Raw genomic sequence first — 20,026 nt, 5'->3', positions numbered from 1 at the left:
CAAGAGCTCACATATGATATTAACTTTACATCAAATTAAAAATCATAATACAATATTTCTAATTCTGCGGTGTTAGGGGTTAAAGGTTTAGAATCTGCACTTTCAAAAGCTCTGTACAATGATTTTCATTTGATTAATAATTCATATTTAATTACAGCACTTTTAAAGCCTCTAACAAACATGATTTCTAAGAGTTAAAAGTTAGTATTTGGCTAAATTTCAATATGTTTATTGTTTAATAATTATATATATTCAGCAAGCTATGGTATCACTGAGCTAACAGTGAAGGAGTGGCCATTGCCAGATACTTGTAAATGCAATAATCTCCTGGTGAAATGTGACAAAAAGACTTTTAAACCAATCTCTCAATGTGTTTTTACAGAATGTCTATGAATCTATGAATTTGCGCACTGAAAGCAATTGCTCTGTTCCTCTGTGAGAACATCCTGAAGAAAACCCTACATCGTAATTCAATTGTAAACCTGTATAAATGTACAGAAATAAACCTGAAAAGGGCAAAAGAATTAACAGATGGAGAGTCAGTATCGGGTGCATTATATTATACATAATCATGCATCTAACACAGCCAGTGCTCTTAATGAAAAATGGATAACTCCTACACAATATGTACACTGTATTTTTTCCAAGTGTTAAAACTACTCTGTTCACTTTGAAACAGTCTGGCTGTCACGTTCTCTTCTTTGACGCTTTGTTCCTGTTTTCCTCCTTTCTCTCTCTCCTTGTGTATCTTCTTCATGTTTAATAAAGTATGGTCACTAGTGACTGGACGTGGTGGTGTCTGTGTTTGTTGTATATCTGGAGCTATATAATTAGGGTGACCAGACGTCCTCTTTTACCCGGACATGTCCTCTTTTTTAGACTTAAAAAATTGTCCGGGCGGTTTCACAAACGTCCGGGATTTTGTTTTTCTAGAGCTTACATAGAACTTCGAGAAGTTTCGTTCACAAACTAGTCCCGCCCTCCCCTACTCCGATTGGTTCGCTTGAGTGAGAAGGGGGCGTGGTGAAGTAGCCTAAAATCTTCTGATTGGACGGTCTGACTGTAGAGCTACCGTTATTGGTCGATAACCGTTTATGTAAACATTTAATTGGTCAGTCTGCACGTCAGCAGCACCCCCCCCCCTCCCGTGACGTGTCCTCTTTTTCACCATCTCGGAGCTGGTCACCCTACTTGTAATTCTATAATAAAAGCCTCAGCTTTTTACTGTCAGTTATGTTTTATTCATTCAAATTTTCAAATTCATATTTCTAGAACTTATGTAAACTAATGAAATACTGTTCCTAAAATGGCACGTTCAATAACACATTGTAAAATGCAGGGTTTGATTTTAAAAGAAACAACAAAAATTGTTCTTTTTTCACAAGGGCTAAACAGCAATCCCAATCACACCCATAACCCTATAAACCAAAATCTGTGGCAGACACTGCTGAATGGATGTAGTGACTGGATCTGGAACATGGTTTAATTTTCATACTGTGGGAGCACCCAGAGAAGATGCATGCAGACACGGGGAGAGCACACACTCAAACACCTCCCTAGCCACCCCAGCTATTTATTATTTTATTTACATTATTGACAATATTACAATACAAAAGAAAAAATCAAAGTTGAGGACCGACACATTTTAACTTGGATAACTAATGGAGAATTTGTAATACCAAATATAACAATATTACAGTTGTAGTACTAAGCATTACATCCATGGGGATTAAAGGAGTGTAATTAAACTTTGTTTGCGGGAAGAGAGCCAGGTAATAGCAGGTCGGTGCAGCCATTACCTCACAGCATTACTCTGAGGCACTCGGTTAAAAATAACAAGAGGAGGTCTGGTGTGTGAAGTGTTTCTCCGTGGACACAAGAGGGCAGCAAACAATGGCGCTGAAGGGCGTTCCCACTGTGGCGCGCACACAATTCAATTTCTAGCAAATTGCACGTTTGTAGAGAACAAGAAGCTGAGGCTGAAATCCTCCAGTGAAAACACAACAGATTTAAGACTCCACATTCACGGTTTGACAGTGTTGAAACTTGAAAGCAAGCGCTGAAAGTAACTTAACAGAAGTTATCACACCTACAAGGCGAGGTGGTTTCCCAGCTGTTGTTATCATCCACTCTGTTGTCAAAACAACGGCTCTCCACAGATGTGAGAGCAGTCGTCTCAGTGGTTAAAGGGACATTTTTCAAAACGTCTGCAGAATTAAACTTTTAAAATATAAGTACAAATAATTCAGTGTGTTTTAGTCTGAAATATTACGTTTTAGAGAAATTTACCAGTAACCGTTTTCAGAGTTTTAAAAGGAACCAGACTGAAAGAAAGCATTTTATCACACATCTTACGACCAAAGTGTAAAAATTGATAGGACATAAGTTCAATGGTCAGTGTTCGTTTTGTAGATCTGAGTTGTAACTACTTCAAATACTGGTTTCTTTCACCACTGGATGGAACCCTGAATATCCCCCACAATGCATAATTTCTGAATAGTTTTCTCACACAGCCTGAAAATCCATGTATTTCTCCTTTAAAAGGGCAACCAGTAAGGAATAAAGAGGCTGTTCTCTTTGGCCTAGTTGAGTCTTTGGAAAATTGGAACATGTTCCAGATCCAGTCACTACATCCATTCAGCAGTGTCTGCCACAGATTTTGGTTTATAGGGTTATGGGTGTGATTGGGATTGCTGTTCAGCCCTTGTGAAAAAAAGAACCATTTTTGTTGTTTCTTTTAAAATCAAACCCTGCATTTTACAATGTGTTATTGAACGTGCCATTTTAGGAACAGTATTTCATTAGTTTACATAAGTTCTAGAAATGTGAAATTGAAAATTTGAATGAATAAAACATAACTGACAGTAAAAAGCGAAGGCTTTTATTATAGAATTAGAAGTAGGGTGACCAGATCTGAGTTGGTGAAAAAGAGGACACGTCACCGGGGGACTGCTGACGTGTAGACGGACCAATTAATTGTTTCCATAAAAGGTTATCGACCAATAACGGTAGCTCTACAGTCAGACCGTCCAATCAGAAGATTTTAGGCTACTTCACCACTCCCCCTTCTCAAGCGAACCAATCGGAGTAGGGGAGGGCGGGGTTAGTTTGTGAACGAAACGCTTCTCGAAATTCTATGTAATCTCTAGAAAAACAAAATCCCGGACATTTTTTTAAGTCTAAAAAAGAGGACATGTTCGGGTAAAAGAGGACGTCTGGTCACCCTAATTATAAGGACATTGTTAGGGCGTAAATTAGATATATAGGATTATTTACTTTAACTTAAGTCAACACAATATTATATGTGAAATAATGTGGAGCAGATATTTCAGAGGGAGTATGTGCTCAGGTAACAGGGCTAAGTCAGTGCTGTGAGCCATGAACTAGAATAAACAGGTTTTACAACCTATAACATGATTATTTAATGCGTATTTTACATTAATGCAAAACTAAGACTTTTAGAAACAGTGAAGGACTATTTCAAGATAAAGTGTATTTACGGGTGAGCTTGGAGTTACTGAAGCAATTTTTTATTTCACTTTTCACAATTATTTGAGAGTGTAACATCAGCTGGCACACACATGGCGCCTTAGTGTTGTAGTCAACTAAATATGAGCCCAGCATTTGCCTTGAGACCACTTTCCTGGTGCCCCTCCTTCAGACAAACCCCCCGGAGAAGAAAAACGAAAACACTCTAAGCCACCGCCCCGTTCACGCTCTCTGGGTTTGTTCTGTGACAAGAGGGAAGGCAGTTATTTTTCTCACTGTAGGCGAGATATGAGTGACGCTTTTAAGGTGTGAACCTCTCCTCTTCTTCAGTTCAGTTCTTGAAGTTTGGTGTCACCTTAAAATAAGTCCCGCCCGTTTCTCCAGGTTTCATTTTTCATCAGACAAACTTACTACAGACCGAGGAGGGTCATTTGTTTGAAGTGTGTACGCTCTGTGCGTATTTGTGAAGACTAAGAGCAGTTTAAGAGTGAAAAAATGGCAGACACTGAAACGAGCACCGCTGGAAATGTTGTGGAGAAACTGAAGACTTACGTACGAACTCGGAAAGGAACTATTTTGGCGATGGAAATTGTAAGTAGAAAACTGTGTCTATTTCTGTTGGGTAGTTCTCTCTCTCTCTCTCTCTCTCTCTCTCTCTCTCTCTCACACACACACACACACACACACACTCACCCACTCACTCTGTCTCTCTCTCTCTCTGTCTGTCTCTTTGCATCGCTGTAAATAGTCGCTATTTAAAGGGGAATAAACCTGTTTCATATTTCCTCATAATTACACCTCAGAGATGTAACCAACTCGTTCAAAATAGTTTACTACTAACTACTCCATTCTACAGAAACCTACAAACTCAGAAATGTTCACAGAGGTGACAGGAAGAAAGCTAACTACAGTTTACTTTATTGTTGTTTTACCTCAGGCTGGTTTGAAATAACTAAACTAAACTAAACGTATAGGCCTAAAGTGTAAAATGTTCATTTTGTAAATATCTTTTGTTTGGGTTATATTTATATTTATAGTAGAGTTTCTGCTGGCATTAATTTTCTGAATCCAGCGGCACTAGTGAATCTGAATCCACAATAGTTGAAAAATATTAGGATTGTGAATTTGACTATTATTGCTCTGACACTGCCGGACGCACTGCAATACATTACAGAAAATGTCAGCGATAATGGGCAGGCAGTAGTACAAGACACCAGTTAAAGGAATGTCACTCCACACTGTGCATTTTTTGTGGAGGGAGTGGTGAGGAATTTTGACGCTGTGTGGCATGAGGTGGAAGGTCAGGTGTCTCCTGGAGGCATTAAGTCACTGACTTTCATTTACTTTCAAGTGTAAAATCTATGTCAAACGTGGTAGTGTTAGTGATCACTGAGGCTAAATCTCCTCTGTAATTGCGCTACATTCTAAACACATATAAAGTTTAGTACAAAACAGGTGATGTTTCATTTTACAGATCTATTAACTAAACATAATTGCATCTAAACAGTCTTAACATTGGAGCTCTTATTACACTGTATGTTATATGTTAAAAATGATCGTACATACAGTAAGCACCACAGGAGCCTCTACGTTACACAGTTTCAGTGAAATGACCACAGTAAAGTTCCACTCTGTTTTTTTGGTCTAAATAGTGCAGATTCATTCACCAACCGTGAGCTGCTGTTATGCTTTCAACAGGGAAGGAAGTGCTTTAAATAGGAGCTGATTCGGTGAGACGCACCATCTGCAGAGAGGGTACTTTTCCTATTCCAAGGAATGCAAGGGCCTGTAAACTGACCATTATTTTCTATATCCTACAAAACACCTGGATTGATTCATTTTCATTGTGCATACAGCATGTGACATCATTTATATCAGTGATTCTTAAGAAGATATTCAGTGTGTTATCAACCATTTCTGCTCATGTTCTAGTCCCATGAGAATCTGGTGTTTACATATATTTACAGACTAAACTGTGCTAACTGATAGCGCCGTCTTCCGGTGCAGATACCCCCTAATCTGAGTTAAAGGAACAGATTCACTAAAACACAAATTTCCCCTCAGATATCATCCAAGCCGTATTTGGTGCTTGAAATTTGCTTCATTAATTTTGCAGTGGAGCCAGAACTGCACATCTAAAAACAGCACAGGACTTTTACACAAATAGACCCCCCCTCACAAGCAGTATAGGCACACTAACCTTCAAGAAGTTATTTTAGCTATAGTGTTTCAATGTCTAATTTCCTGTACATTTTATATAGCATTTGTAGGATTTGGAGGATTTTGAAGGATCAAGCTCAGTACAGTACACTGACATCGTGGTTTAGTGTGTTGTGCTGGTACGAGTAGATCAGACACAGCAGTAGCCTACAAAGCCTGCTTTAACACAGAACAAAATAACCTCCTATTGTAATATAAACAGTCAGAAAATAAATTAGCCGATACTGAAATGGAAACTTTATGAGGGTATATTAAGTTTATAACTGTGGTTCAATATTTTGTTTAACCTTATATATGCTTATAATAAACTATATGAAGCTCACCTGAGCTTCTTTTCAAATAGCCCATAATACTTTTAAATAGACGACTGAGGTTGAAGTTAGCTTATTACTGGACCTTTCTGTTCTACCATAAATGGGCGCCATTACGAGGCAGAAATGTGGCTCTTATTCAACGTACTCCACCTTAAAATGTGCAGTCAGCTTTGTGTCAGTTGCTCTGAAAGTGTAACTGGCTCTGGCTTCTTACTCCAATTTTCCATTCCAAGTCTGCATCAGAGCCCGTGTCCTCTACGGTCATCCATAAGGCTTATATTCGTAATGATATTGATGCCCCCATCTGCTTCTGTGCTCCAGCCCCTCACCCCATATTTTTCCATCACTCAGAGAAGATGGGGAGCCCCTCAAATGTAGGGTTTACATCTTTAAGGCTGATGAACCATGGAGCCAGGCTGACAGCAATGGGATGGACAGCTGTTGTGGAATCTTCTAGTACATTCAGATGGCCAGTCCGCCTCTGGCTATAAAGACGGTGTAGTTAACAAGTAATGGAAGTTTACAGCCTTTCTGTTTCACGTTATGCAAACTGCATACATAATCATCACATCCCTCACACCACACTGAAGTCTGATAGCAATATTAAACAAACTTGTTGACATGTCACTGGCCTCATAATTCCATCAAGAAACTATTAACACAAAAAGCTATACTATACTGTCATTACTAAATTATTGACTATGATCAATTAGTTACAAGCAAATGACTGAATTATGCTTAAAGTGGACATATAATGAAACGCTTGTGACGTGCATTTGACAAAATACCACAAGGGTCAAACCACACAATAGCATTCTCTCCCTGTCCAAACAGTCCTGTACAGAACGACAGGTTTCAGTGCGAGTTAACAGGAACCCAGGGGTGAGGAGTGGATTTCTTTTTCTGCTTGATTCGCTTTCGTCCCTGTTCTTGTTTTCTCATTATTTAATCAGTCCATTTCATCACATCCAATGTGTTTGTTTTGCTCTGTTCAACCTCATTTTTATGGTCTTTTCATAAATGCAGGTGCACAATGATCAATACAATATTTTTGTAATATTATAGTGATTCTACCATGGTACCAGGGTCCTGACACCAGCAAACCTTACAGCCTTGGCATGACAAACTGTGCATGTTTTCATACTCAGTAGCAGAGCAAGCAAAAGGGATTATCATCCTACAATAAAGGGGTACATTTATAACATTAACTGCCATGCTGTAATATAGAACCCAGAAAAACAGTCAAGAACACTCCAGAACGTTATGGAATGTGCTGACCTGGCAAAACTTGCTTAATTATAACTTAAAATAACACTGCCGTAAACCACAGGTGCAGCAAAAGAGACTAAATTGCAGTAGTGTGGATTATTCCTTTTAAAAACGGAATCTCATATTCATACACATTCATGCTAGATGCTATTTATTATCAGCCTGAAGTTCTTTCGGAAGGATAAATCAATGTGTAGCGGAAGAAAGGCTAGTGGCTCCTGTAATTATTGACTCCTGCAGTTAGGTTGTTCCACTAGGGCATGATATTTCTTGTAATATCCACAAAAGATGTGTCACTGGTATAAGTTATCCTCATAACAACGGAGTAGACACACCCACCATGATGGAAAGTGAATCTCAAGCTGAAGTGAATGACTTGTGCATGTTGATACTGTTTAGAACAGTAGTCAGATGTGTGGGCACATACACAGAAACCTAAAGGTACACTGTAAATGTACCTTTACAGGTGCAACAGTAGTTTTAAAGGCCAGTTATTTTCCCCAAAGATCCATTAAATTGCCTTCTCCAGGAAGAAAGGTTATTGTTTGTAAACATTATAGAACTGTGTAAAATAGAAATAAGGAATGGAGAGGAAATTGATTATATAAAATCAACACAAATTTAGACTCTACAACTATTATGAAACATGGAACAATTATGTTCCATAAGTAAAAGTAATAAACATGCACCTGTTTTTTTTACAGTATATGAACAAACACCTATACTTTTATGCAGTGACAAGAAAAGCTGTCCAAATTATCCTATTGCTCCAATTTGTCTTGAAACATTTTGTCACACCCTTTGCATTCGTCAAACAGACGACACCTGGGAAATTTTTGAAGGTTATACAGACTTACCGAGATATTAGCAGCTAAACACCTTAAAAATTTATTTAAAAAGCTGGAGCCACTGCCCAGTGGTTTTCTTTGTTTTTATTATTATTATTATTGTGTGTGATCTACTATACAACAGAGATGTTTCTGATAGATTAGTTTAAAAACGCTGGAGTGTTTATTTAATGGAATGTCTTTAAGAACAAAACACAAGCCAGTTTTAACATGTGCAAATGATGTGTTGGCTTCTGTGTAGCTGTTCAGCAGTTTAGAGAAATCAGTGGGTAGGACATTAGCATTATCAGTGGCATAGTTCTTGTGCTTGGGTCAGTGCTTGGGTGTAAAGTTAATAAAAATGTTCATTGTTTTCTGTGTACACTGTGTATGTTTGTGTACATGTGAAACATATGAATGTGTGTATGTGTCCTTGATTTTCTTCACAGCGTGGAGAGGGTTTGTCTTAATAGTGAATTGCATTTTTTGTTAAATTATTAGAAAACATCTGACGAGAATGAAATACAAAGTGTAGAATTTGGTGTTATTCTAATATGTTGTACCTTTAATCATTGCTTTTTCAGTATTTGCAAAGAATATTAATTGCATGATATCAACAGTTAGGTGTTTAATATTTTAAGTAAGTATTAGAGTAGGTACTGCAGTACCTACTACTATCAATAAGCCACAATATTGTCCAAACTGACCACATTTTTATTGCATTGTCTATAAAGTATTCACAGACAGAATTGACCCTTGATGGCAATTCTTGGTATAAAGTAAAGCATGTTAACACTTATGTAAGAAAACTTACATGAATGCAGTCTTCATAGTGGAATACATAACTTTAATACACATTAACAAGATTTTATTTCATTTGTTAAATACAGTTGTTCTGTATTTTGGTCTGATTTCTATCGGACAATTCATCATGAGTTTTCACATACTGTTATTTCACTCAAATCAATTCATTGTGAGTTAAGAGTTATGAGGTTCTTATTTGACAGGTTATGATATGTGTTGCTACATTTTTTTTACTGTGTTCGGTCACTATGTTTTGCTTTCGTTGCAGTGTTTTTCTTCATGGCCTTTCTCAGTGTGCATTGAAGTGTGTATGTGTGGTACTAATCATTCAGTAGTGGGTGTCTTTAAAGGGGCAGAACAGCAGCAAGTCTGGACAGCGGTCGTGAATAGAGGCTCATTGTGCGCTCTCTGGAGTTCAGTCAGCGGCTGAGCTTCACAGAGGCAGTTTGTGCCAGTCCCCACAACTCATAAAGCTCCAATACACATGAGCTGGAGGCAGAATTGGCTGCTTACATCATTCAACCGCCCAGAACACACTAGATTAAAGTAGCCTTCTGACTGGGCAGCTGAAGCTCACAAAGCTTTATCTTTGAGCTAACCTCAGAAAGACGTGCCTTCTTTAATACTTGTGTATCATACTAACAGTTTACATTAACAAACCCAAAGAAGGCTCAGACCATGTGCGATGTTTATGGATAGAGAGAAAGATTATACAAGTAGTTAAAGGGACAGTAGAGCTGTATTCTCTGGATTCAGTGGAGCTCCATTTGACATGTTTGAGATGAATTGGAGTGGGGTTAGTGATCCGGAATTAATCATCTAACATCTTACTTCACTGATGTTCTTGTGGCTGCGTGGCATCAAATCCTGCCACAAATGTTCACACTACTAGTGTAGAGTATTCTCAGTGTCTTAGAGGCTATTAAAAGGAGGAAGTCTACCTATTAACAGCCTTGATTTCAGAAGAAATGGGCAGTGCTACTCTGCATATGGAAAAAGAGCACTAGCAGGAATCTCGAAACCTACTGTTCATTTACAGTAGCTTAACTCTCTTTGCTAATCTCTGGCATGCGAGTCTCAGTGATACAGTATTTCATTAAGTTAGTCAAAGGAGTGTGTTGACAGTGTTAAACATTTGTCAGGCTAAGCGGATTGAGGCCTGACACAGGGGTAGTGGAGAAAAAAAGTGCAGCATGAAATTTATGAGCATACCCCATGCTGGCATCAATTCAAAAGAGTGGGTTGATAAGAATGTCTGCCTTTTTTTTAACATTGGCTCCCATGGTGGAAACATGCCTTTTTTAGCCTGCCTAGAATGCCTGGCTTGGAAATGAAAGCTGTGTATTCTGAAACGAAATGATGAAGTTTAAGAATGTTCATGCCAATTGTTGCCTGCTGTAGTCTAGTCAGAGTATTCACAGAGTATTTGAATATTAGGTGTGTTAGATTAGCGCTGCTGAACTTTACACTTTCCAGATTGCTGTGTGGCATTGGTGCTGGGTGTGGTGAGAGCTGTGTGATTACTGTTTCTGTGTCTGCTGTGTGAAAGAACCTCATATGGAGATTGTGGACAATGTCAAATGTCGTTTTTCCTCTGAAATTTGATAGCCATCTAGCCAGTCAGAGTTTTTCTTTAACTGCCTGTGGTGTGGGCAGTGTTACCTGGGCAACGCTTGTGTTGTGGTGCTGTTTTTTCCCCTGATCTGCACTTATAGACATTTATAGCACCAAATGGGAATGAACCAGAGCTGGCACTAATAATTATATTAGTCATACTAGTCCGTAGGGGTGAAAGAGTGCCTCATGGTATGTAAAGCTGTGACAGTGTGACATTGTGAAGGGGTGGCAATGCATTATAGAGAATCTATTTAAGATTGCCATCAAATGCAATTGCATTATTTTCGTTTTTTTTTATTTTTATTTTTTTTTATTAAAATTTGCATTGGATGCGAGGCAACATCCATAGAGAGCAGATTAATAATTAAAAACAGGTTGTATTAACACACACCTATTAGTCTAAACGCTAAACTTTAATTCATAATATTATGATGAATATTCAAATTTTGTAACTCCTCAACCATAACGTCAGAGCACCAATACTGTAACCAAGCAAGGCTGGACTTCTATGGAACTCACGGCAACAACACTGGCCACTGTCTGCAAGATATTTCAAAATTTCCTGCAAACACACCCTCTTATTCTTTTTGTTCCCCTAACTGAAAAGCAGCTGCTGGTGAAAACGGGACAGCTGCTACTGCCATTACTACTTTGTGGCACATTTGCAAGCACAAGTGCTGTGTGTATGTGTGTGTCCACATGTGTGTAAAGTTGCAAGTTGCTGAGCTGGCTTAACACATACATTAATGAATAAAACATGTACCGCACTGTGTAAGTCTTAAGCCACTGGAGAAATCTATGCTTTTTATAGCTGTTTATAAAGAAACATGATATAATTAATATATTAATATATTGTAGAGGACAATTTTTTTTTGTAGATTTGCATTTCTTGTGATTTTTTCTGTTTAAACAAAATTTAAAAATCTGCAAAAATATTAACACAATATTAAATTAAAATGAAAATATTTACTTGTAGACTTTATCTAATACTTGCATTTTTGGTTTCTATGGTCACTTTATGTGCTAAAAATAATTAGTAGAAGCTGTAGTAGTAGCAGTAGCAGTAGTAGTAAGAATAATAATAGTACCGTTAGCTGCAGTGTAAACAGTCATTCCTTAGCAACCACTGATCAGCAGAATGATACAGTTACTATGAAAACATCTTGCTGTTTTGCATAAAAATATTGGTTACTAAGTAACACTTCACTTCCAGTCAGATTGTCTGGTTCAATGTAATTGCTGTATAAGGGGGTTTTAAATGCAAATACACCTACTGTGGAGATACAGGGGAACAGTTTTCTTTGCTGGATTTCTGCACTGCACTGTTGCACTGCAAGACAAAGCATGACAAACATATTCATATAGAACGTTTCATACACAAGGCAATTCAAAGTGCTTTACAGGAACATAAAAGGATAGAATATTTAAATAATACATAATAATTACAAGAAATTAAATATACTATAAAATGAGCAAAATAACCAGGCATAGCTGAAGCTATAAATTGATAAAGTCTAGGGATAACAATACGTTGATAATACTCTGTTGAAATTGTAAACACTTTCCTCAACATATATAAATTGCTGGATTGTCACTGAATACAAGAAACAGAGTAAATAAGAATGAGGCAAAGTGGAAGTTTATGGAAAAATCTCAACTAAATATGCATGACATATGCAAATTATATGCAAATTAAGATTTCAGCCTTACACTTAAATAATTGTTAAGATTGTTAAGATGTAAATGTCAGGCAGTAAAGACATAGAAGGGGATTATTTCTTGCTTTCAGGTGGCTGTTTCATCAATCACTTCAAGTTTACTGTAGCAACAAACAGTGAGTCAGAAGCCAGATCTTGGAATCTGACCAAAGGCTACAAAGCAACTGCCCAGTCGGCATAAGTTTATTTAGCTGAAGTAGAGATGCTAATGTAAATAGTGGTCAACATGGCAGCTTGGAGTTAAAAACATTGCTCTTGTTGTTGGTGCCTTTTGTGTGATCTTGACGAGTAGCTAGGTTCAGGGCTTTTCATAAGAACATAAAAACTCTCATGTGAGTAACTAGGCGATATGTTGATATTCACTATGAATGTAGTGAATTGTTAAAGGGCAGTCATACTGGAACACTACAGCTACACTACATAACATAAAAAGCATCAGAGCTAAACATGTTCTATATCTCTAAAAATGGGAAGACACTCCTTGCAATTACTGATTTGACTTACTTTAACGTGTACCCATTGTAAAGAAGCGTAAAATTGAATGGAATGCTCTCTAGCAGCTGCACATGAGCTTAAGGTCACCGTGCCAAATGTTGAATGTTGACTAAAAGGGTTATAAATCCTCCCAGCTTTGGGTAGTGGAGCAGTAGAATGGCGATTTCTAGAGTGACAAAACTCTGTTCAAACCTGTTTAAATGCACTGGAGTGGCTTTTGTGATCCAATATCAGTACCTGAGCTCACCTCAGAAAAACGAAATATACTGAAATATATTGTATATTAAATATAAATACATTTATAATGATTGGACGCTCCTCTTGTACAGCACTTTGATTACAGTGTGTACAGAGAACAGCACTGAAACAGCAGCTATACAGAAAGAGCGGATATATGAATGAGAGGCAGGGCTGTGTGTATATAGTGTTGCTTTTCCATAGGCTTTCATGGTATAATGGGCCTTTGGTCCTCCTTGGCCAGTCCCCTTTTAGCATATGGTGTGGAATGTAGTGCAGTTAGCTCCTCCGTTTCTTCTCACCATGCCTTGTTAATTATAAAAAAAAAAAGAAGAAGGAAAGAATGTGAAGACGAGGCTTCAGTAGCCCCAGAAACTTCCAGGGAGACAAGGAATTTAGAACATAGTTGTTAATAGATACCTGGGAGCTATAGAACTTTGCCAGCTTGTGAATAAAGTACTAGGGCTATGTGAGGCTTTGTACTTCTGTTGTAATGGGATATGTAGTAATTATATCATTGTTGTCGTAATAACTTCATTCACAATAAGCTTTCTTGAGTTTACCCTGAGTACATAGAACACCTGTTTTGTTAATAAATATATAAAAGGGAGTAATGCCTGCACACAGTGAACAAATGTCTTTTAACCTGAATAGATCGATAATTAGTGTGTTTAACTTATTATTTAAAGTTAACTAAAATCTCAATATTAAGGCAGCATGATTAACTTGCTTAAAACTCATTATAATAACTCTTTAATAATGGATGGTTTTAGAGTTTTCCCTCTATTCTCTCCGCCTGTCAGCTAATGTAACAGATGTGGGCAGTTTGCATTCTCCATCAGCATGTTAACATATTCAGTGGTATTGTATTAGTGGCCGTTCAAGAAGAAGCAGTGGGCTTCATGTTTCTCTGAGAAAGCACGTTCATCCCCACTTTTCTGATCCTGGTCACACTGTGTTCCATCAGGGGAGACCCTCAGACAGGTGGAAATGATCATTAATAATAATTTAGTAGAAAATGCAGCAACAACTTGGGGAGAAAAAAGATTGTATGTAAAACTGATGAAAATTTTAACTGAGTTGTGAAAAGAATGGGGACTTAATACAGATCTCTCTCTCTCTCTCTTTCTCGGCTGTAGCTCCTGAGCTTAATCATCCTTATCTGCTATGCAGCATCGCTATACGGAGGTTACTCAGCAGTGGCTATCTGCGAAATGATCTTCTCCATCATCTTCTTTGTCATATTCATGATGGATCTGGACAAACAGTTCCAGGTCATCAACTGGCCCTGGACTGTAAGTAAACCATCACACCATATTCATAAACTGCATGCTGCCACTAATATCACAGCAGGAAATACCATAATGTCCATAGTTTATAAGGAGTGTGATGACAGTTTTGAGCTTCACCTTTATGATCTTTACCATTGTTACTCTCTGAAAATGTTCAGCATAAAGAGCAAAGATGTTATTCAAAAATTCAAGGAACTATGAATGTTTTACAATTTTTTTTGTATCTATAAAGTATATTGTGGATATTTTGGGTGTCTTCTGTGACACAGTGTTGTAAAATAGAGAGTGGATTTTTAATCATGTTACACTGGTAGGTCAGTGCCACGTTAGGAGTCTTGCCCAAATACCCTCATAATTATAGCATGCTGTTTCTGCCCGAGCTGGAAACTGACATCTTGTTGTCCATGCGGAGGGCAGAAGTAAACATGCATATGCAGTTTAAAAATCAAGACACACAGGAATAAATTCATGTACTTTATATTTCAGGACTTGTTCCGTGCTGGGATTGGTGCCTTGCTGTACCTCATCACCTCTTTGATCTGTGTGATCGGTGGAGCAGGAGATGGAGCACGTATTGCTGGCGGGGTCAGCACACATTCCGTTGATTTTTCTAATTAACACACATTGTGTAAAATAACAGCAAAGTGTCCATGATAATTTCTGAACAGATTATTAATCAATTACAATTCACAATTTTCAGTATATTCTGTAAACCCTAAATATTGTCCAGTGTGATACTCCCAAAACTAAGTTTTTTGCTCTTATTATATATGTAATATATCTTATTAGTGCTTGGCTATTGTTGGTGTATGATTTATTTGTGCTCCTTTCTTTTTACAGGTGTTCGGTCTAATCGCTGGCATAGTATTTGCTTATGATACATACACAATTTTTCTGGAAATCAAGAGCACTAGAGGGCATTCAGCAGCTGCCACAGGTAATAGAATATACAATAACTAAACATTTGGTGCACGTCAGTGACAGCAAATCACCATCACCCATCGATCACAAATCTGCATTTCAGTCTAATTTAATATTCAAATTTGTATTAAAAAACAGTTTGACAAATACTAGGGTTTTTACTTTACATTTCACTTCAGCTAACGTTACAAGCTTAATCACATTGTAGCTCCAATCAAAAAATAGCAAGTTCTCTGATTGGAATGGAACATTGGAGAGATGCTAAATGGCATTTCCAACACCCAGTTTACCGTTGGATTTTTTATTCTGATTTAAAACTTCCATCCATAATAAGAACGTTGTATGTCAAACTTACAGATGACTCAGAATTATTTTCTCTTCATGTTTTCCTTGTTTTTAATTCCACAGACGACAGAGTTTGAAAACTAAGATTTGTGTGAGAACAGCAACAGCATTGCATGGAAATACACTCGGAAACAAACGACTGAAAAATGGCAAGCTATGAATTTCAGAGGTCTGTCATGGTATGATAAGGTGAATGTTGTGGATTTATACATACTGCAAAATGTTAACATTACTCAAAAAAGACTGGTTACCTGCGCAAGTTAAAGGAACTGTCATGACGTCCACTAAATCGAGCTGCATTTGTAATGATTACTGCTTAGTGAAGGATTGGAGAGGCTGTTGTTTGAAGAGCCTAGCTGCAAAAGGTTCAGTGGTTGGGACACTATTATTTTAGTAGTGGTGTAAAAGCACCTGTTGATATCAGGTGTCTATTATAATAAATTAAATTAAGAATGAATGAAATCGGCTAAAAAGGCCCAACTAGTTGAATGGCCTGAGCTGGGCCCATTTTAACAGGACAAAGCATTGTCATGTTTTGTCAAGTAATTGAGGGACTATCACATGAAGAAAGGGAGCTGAAAAGCCGTGGTTCAGTTTAAGCTGGTGCTGTTTTTGAGTTTGAGTACAGGGCATATATGCTGATGTTTGCAAGCAAATTAAGATGTAAAAACTTCAGCCACAGGGAACTAAAGAATAACTAGTGTTTGATAAGTATAGTTAATAAATTTAGGTTGAATTACTGTAACAGTAGGATTGATAGTTTCCTATATAAATTAATTTAATTTCTTGATTATCCGTTTGCATTGTAACCTCTTACCTCAATGGGTACTTTTAAGTGTAATTTGCATTTACATTTACATTTATGCATTTGGCAGACGCTTTTATCCAAAGCGACTTACAAAAGAGGATCTAACATTCAAACTACAGCACAATTTATACAAATTACCTTACATTGAGTGCAATCTCAAAATTTGAAGTGTGTTTGTAAAATTTGAGCACAGAGAACAACTGTTCACAGATTTAAAAAGTTCAAAGTGCATAGGAGAGTGGAATGGAATTCTAAATAATGCTAATAATCCCAACAAACTGCTTATATGATTAAAATATGCATCATTTGTTTAGCCAGTAGTTCATAAATTCTGTAGTACTGCCATTGCATACTGCAAGACGCTCTTGATTTTAAACTGCAAAGTTTGTTACAGAAACACTGCTCAAACTAAAAAACTGACCAAGGTCACTGTGACAGAATAAAGATCAATGGATGCCATGTATGTGCCTAGTAATGTACAGTAGATGTGTATACTTACTCACCTACTAGTGAATAATTGTCTTAAGGCCATAGTACACTCGTGAGACTAACACAAACGTTTGGTTGGTGTGCCATATTTGCTTTTTATTTTTTTTAAAGACACTAGAATGTTATCCTCCCATTAAGTTCAGTTCATTGTACCTGTCAGTTCTTTTTAAGGATGTTAGAAAGGGCACATTCAAATATTTTTATTTTACATTGATGAGATTTGACAAGGGCTGTTTCTCAATACCAAGAACACAAAGATTGGACTTGTGTTCTCCAGAAGAACCTTCTTAAAAAGTCACCTTGATAGAACAAATTTGTGATGCTGCCATGAATGATGGATTTTCAGGTTGCCAAGTCATGAACCAATACATTCTCCTTATTTTGGGTGGCGGGAGAACAATATCCAGGTATTTGAACTGTTCTTGACGTTGACTTGAGTAAACATGAGTAACTTCAGCAGTGGAATATGACATTGAGTAAGAACACACAGGAACACATATTGAGAAACAGCCAAGCTTTGTAATTCAGAGCTATTTGCCATTTTAATCAGGTTACAGCTATCGGCTAATGCAGCATTGGGACTTTGGGACTGTGCTATTAACGGCTACACCACTCAAATGTAAATGCTTCATCATGTTTGTACTGATGATATACTCTGACTTTTATAAGTGAGCAGCAAAAACCATCTTGTTCAACAGACACTTTTCCATTATGCGGAACACATTATATTCCTAGAAACATGCTCTTTGAGAATGATGTATTTTGACCTTGTGCTGTAACCATTGTTTTGTGACCAGGTCTTGTGTATTGTTGTGGGTGTTTAGATAGAGAATTTGTTCTTTTCTCACTGTTTCTCTTTTTCTTTTCCTCATTGTTTTCTGTGTAATATCTGTTTATGTTGTTGTTGTAATTAACCTAAAGACCCAACGTGCGCCATGCTTCTTTTCCCTGTGATGTTTCCACCTCTAAAGTGCACTGGCATCACTTACTTCCTTTGAACAGCCTACTGGAAATCTAGAGTACAAGTAGAATAATTTTAAAGAATTTGTTTCCAGTTAATGTAAACCATTGAATCAGCTTTGCCATGTAACTATGTATTTTTCTGTTAATAATTACAGTCTCAGGAGACACTTTGTAAAATAATTTAGACCAAGTCGGAGTGTTTCATTGCAGTTGAAAATAACTCTGCAGTGTTGTATTTCTTTGTCACTTCTCTAATACTTTTTTTTTTTTTGGTGTGTGTGTGTGTGGGGGGGGGGTGTATAATGCAATGCACAATAAAGATCTGTTGTAACAACTGTGGGTATGCGTGGGTTGGTACATGAGATATCTGAAAATCATGATTATTTCATCATAGTAAAGTCATGTGGGAAATGCGTGTCTATAGCACCGCCCTCTGGAGTGTTGTTGAATAAGATACACAACATTTAAATAGATGGAATTTCAATAATAATTAATAATTTAATTAAAAATAGTACAAGGATCATTTTTACATCCTGAAATTGGGAAATTTTATAAGTGTCCTCTGGTCTGACCAAGTTTGGAAATCATAGATGCTGCATCCTCTGGGCTAAAGAAGAGTGCAACCATCAGGATTGTTATAAACGCACAGTTCAAAAGCCAGTATCCATGATGATTTGGTGGTTCTTTAGTGCACATGGCATGGATGACTTCTGTGAAAGCACCTTTTAATGTTTAAGAATTAACACATTTATATAATAAAGTTAATTAATACTAAGAGTCACTGATAAATAATAAATGATTGAGTGGTAATAAGGTGGTTTGTAGAGTACTTTGTGGTCTGAATAAAACATGAGCGTCAGCCATTGAATACATGCAACAACACAGGCCATAAACATTGACATGCAAAATAGTACATTGACTTTAAATGGGTTGGTTCTAAATAAAACTATTATACCCCACTGTGGGCCTCTTAAATGTATTCTTGAACAGAATTAAAAGCTCTACTTCACTGGCCAGCATGTTTAAAGCTATTCTAAAATCAGTGGAGTAGTCATAATTTTGCTTATCATAAAGTTGGATAGTTGCTTTTTCTAACTATAGTTATTAGTAAAGGTGGGTATACGTTACATTTACACATGTACATGTATTTAATTACAATATTGGAGGACTTGGCAGATTATGTTTAAAATCACAATTAAAGCATTGTGCGTTTTACTCAACTGCATTTCAGCCATTCTTATTCATTTTGAGGTTTTAACTTCATTATGTTTTGCTGATGTGCTGCTAAGTAACATGGTCAATCCACTTTAAAATTGTAATTTTAAAATATACGAAAAGGAGAATATAATCTAATAAACTTCAGTTCCTCTTCTTTTATTATCAGTGCTGTATGCATTTAGAAGTGCACTGCATTTCTTAACGTCACTTAGCAGTTAAGTAGCTTCTGAACAGCTATATTTATACATTATTTAGGATTTTTATTTATTTATTTTTACATTTACCTGAATCATTATTTCACAATGTAACAAACACTCGCCTGAGAATTAACTTGGCGTCCTCTATCCACTTCTGGATTAGAGTGAATGAAGCCATTTATAGTCCTTCACTGACATTTAATTTTGTGAACCACAAGGTGGCAGCAACTACTGGTTTTACAAAAATAAATAAATAAATAAGTGAACGATAAACAAAACGTTTAACCAACAATCTCAGACCTTCACTCCCACTGCTAGTACACTTATTACAGCAGAGAAGAGAGTGAAACACAACGAACAGTAACGCTTTATTAGGAAACTATCACTTAAACTTTATAGTATTAAACAAACACACTTAATAATTCGCTTATGGTGTCCAAACTCTGATAATCCAAATTTGTTTAAAAGTATTTGCCTGCTCAATAATACTAAATTATTAAAGGGGAATTTCACATATATTTCGATATCAACAGTTTGATGTGAAATTGGTTGTGATAGGAACCAGATGTCCAAAATGGTCATTAAGGTACTTCATACATAAAATCTTTACAGTACACTTTCCAAACAATAATTTGATAGTGGCATACGTGTGTGAGAGTGTGTGTGTGTGTGTGTGCACAATTTATTATTATTTTTTTTAAATAAAATTTTAGGGCAAAGCTAATACAAAACAAAGCATAAACAATATGATGACGTATTTTGACAATTTCAGGTAATAACTGTGTGAAATATTTAAAAGACGA

General features: G+C 36.9%; 1 protein-coding gene and 1 long non-coding RNA gene across 2 annotated transcripts in view; one reads left to right on the top strand and one right to left on the bottom strand.

Moving 5' to 3' along the window:
- LOC136665558 (uncharacterized) overlaps positions 1-20,026 on the bottom strand; it is a 28,784-nt gene that overhangs the window by 8,475 nt on the left and 283 nt on the right. Inside the window, exon 2 of the long non-coding RNA XR_010795286.1 lies at positions 11,815-11,870. This is a non-coding gene — a long non-coding RNA (uncharacterized lncRNA). The remainder of the gene's footprint in view (positions 1-11,814; positions 11,871-20,026) is intronic.
- Positions 3,719-18,486, top strand: plp2b (proteolipid protein 2b). The gene is made up of 5 exons (XM_066643184.1): positions 3,719-4,080; positions 14,130-14,285; positions 14,769-14,867; positions 15,123-15,219; positions 15,612-18,486. Exons 1-5 carry the CDS (start codon positions 3,985-3,987, stop codon positions 15,623-15,625), a joined length of 462 nt encoding a protein of 153 aa, XP_066499281.1. The 5' UTR covers positions 3,719-3,984; the 3' UTR covers positions 15,626-18,486.

The sequence above is a fragment of the Hoplias malabaricus genome, chromosome 14 (assembly GCF_029633855.1).
Source record: "Hoplias malabaricus isolate fHopMal1 chromosome 14, fHopMal1.hap1, whole genome shotgun sequence".
Taxonomy (NCBI): domain Eukaryota; kingdom Metazoa; phylum Chordata; class Actinopteri; order Characiformes; family Erythrinidae; genus Hoplias; species Hoplias malabaricus.
Note: the sequence above shows the minus strand (reverse complement) of the source record. Positions and strands in the feature narration are given on the sequence as shown.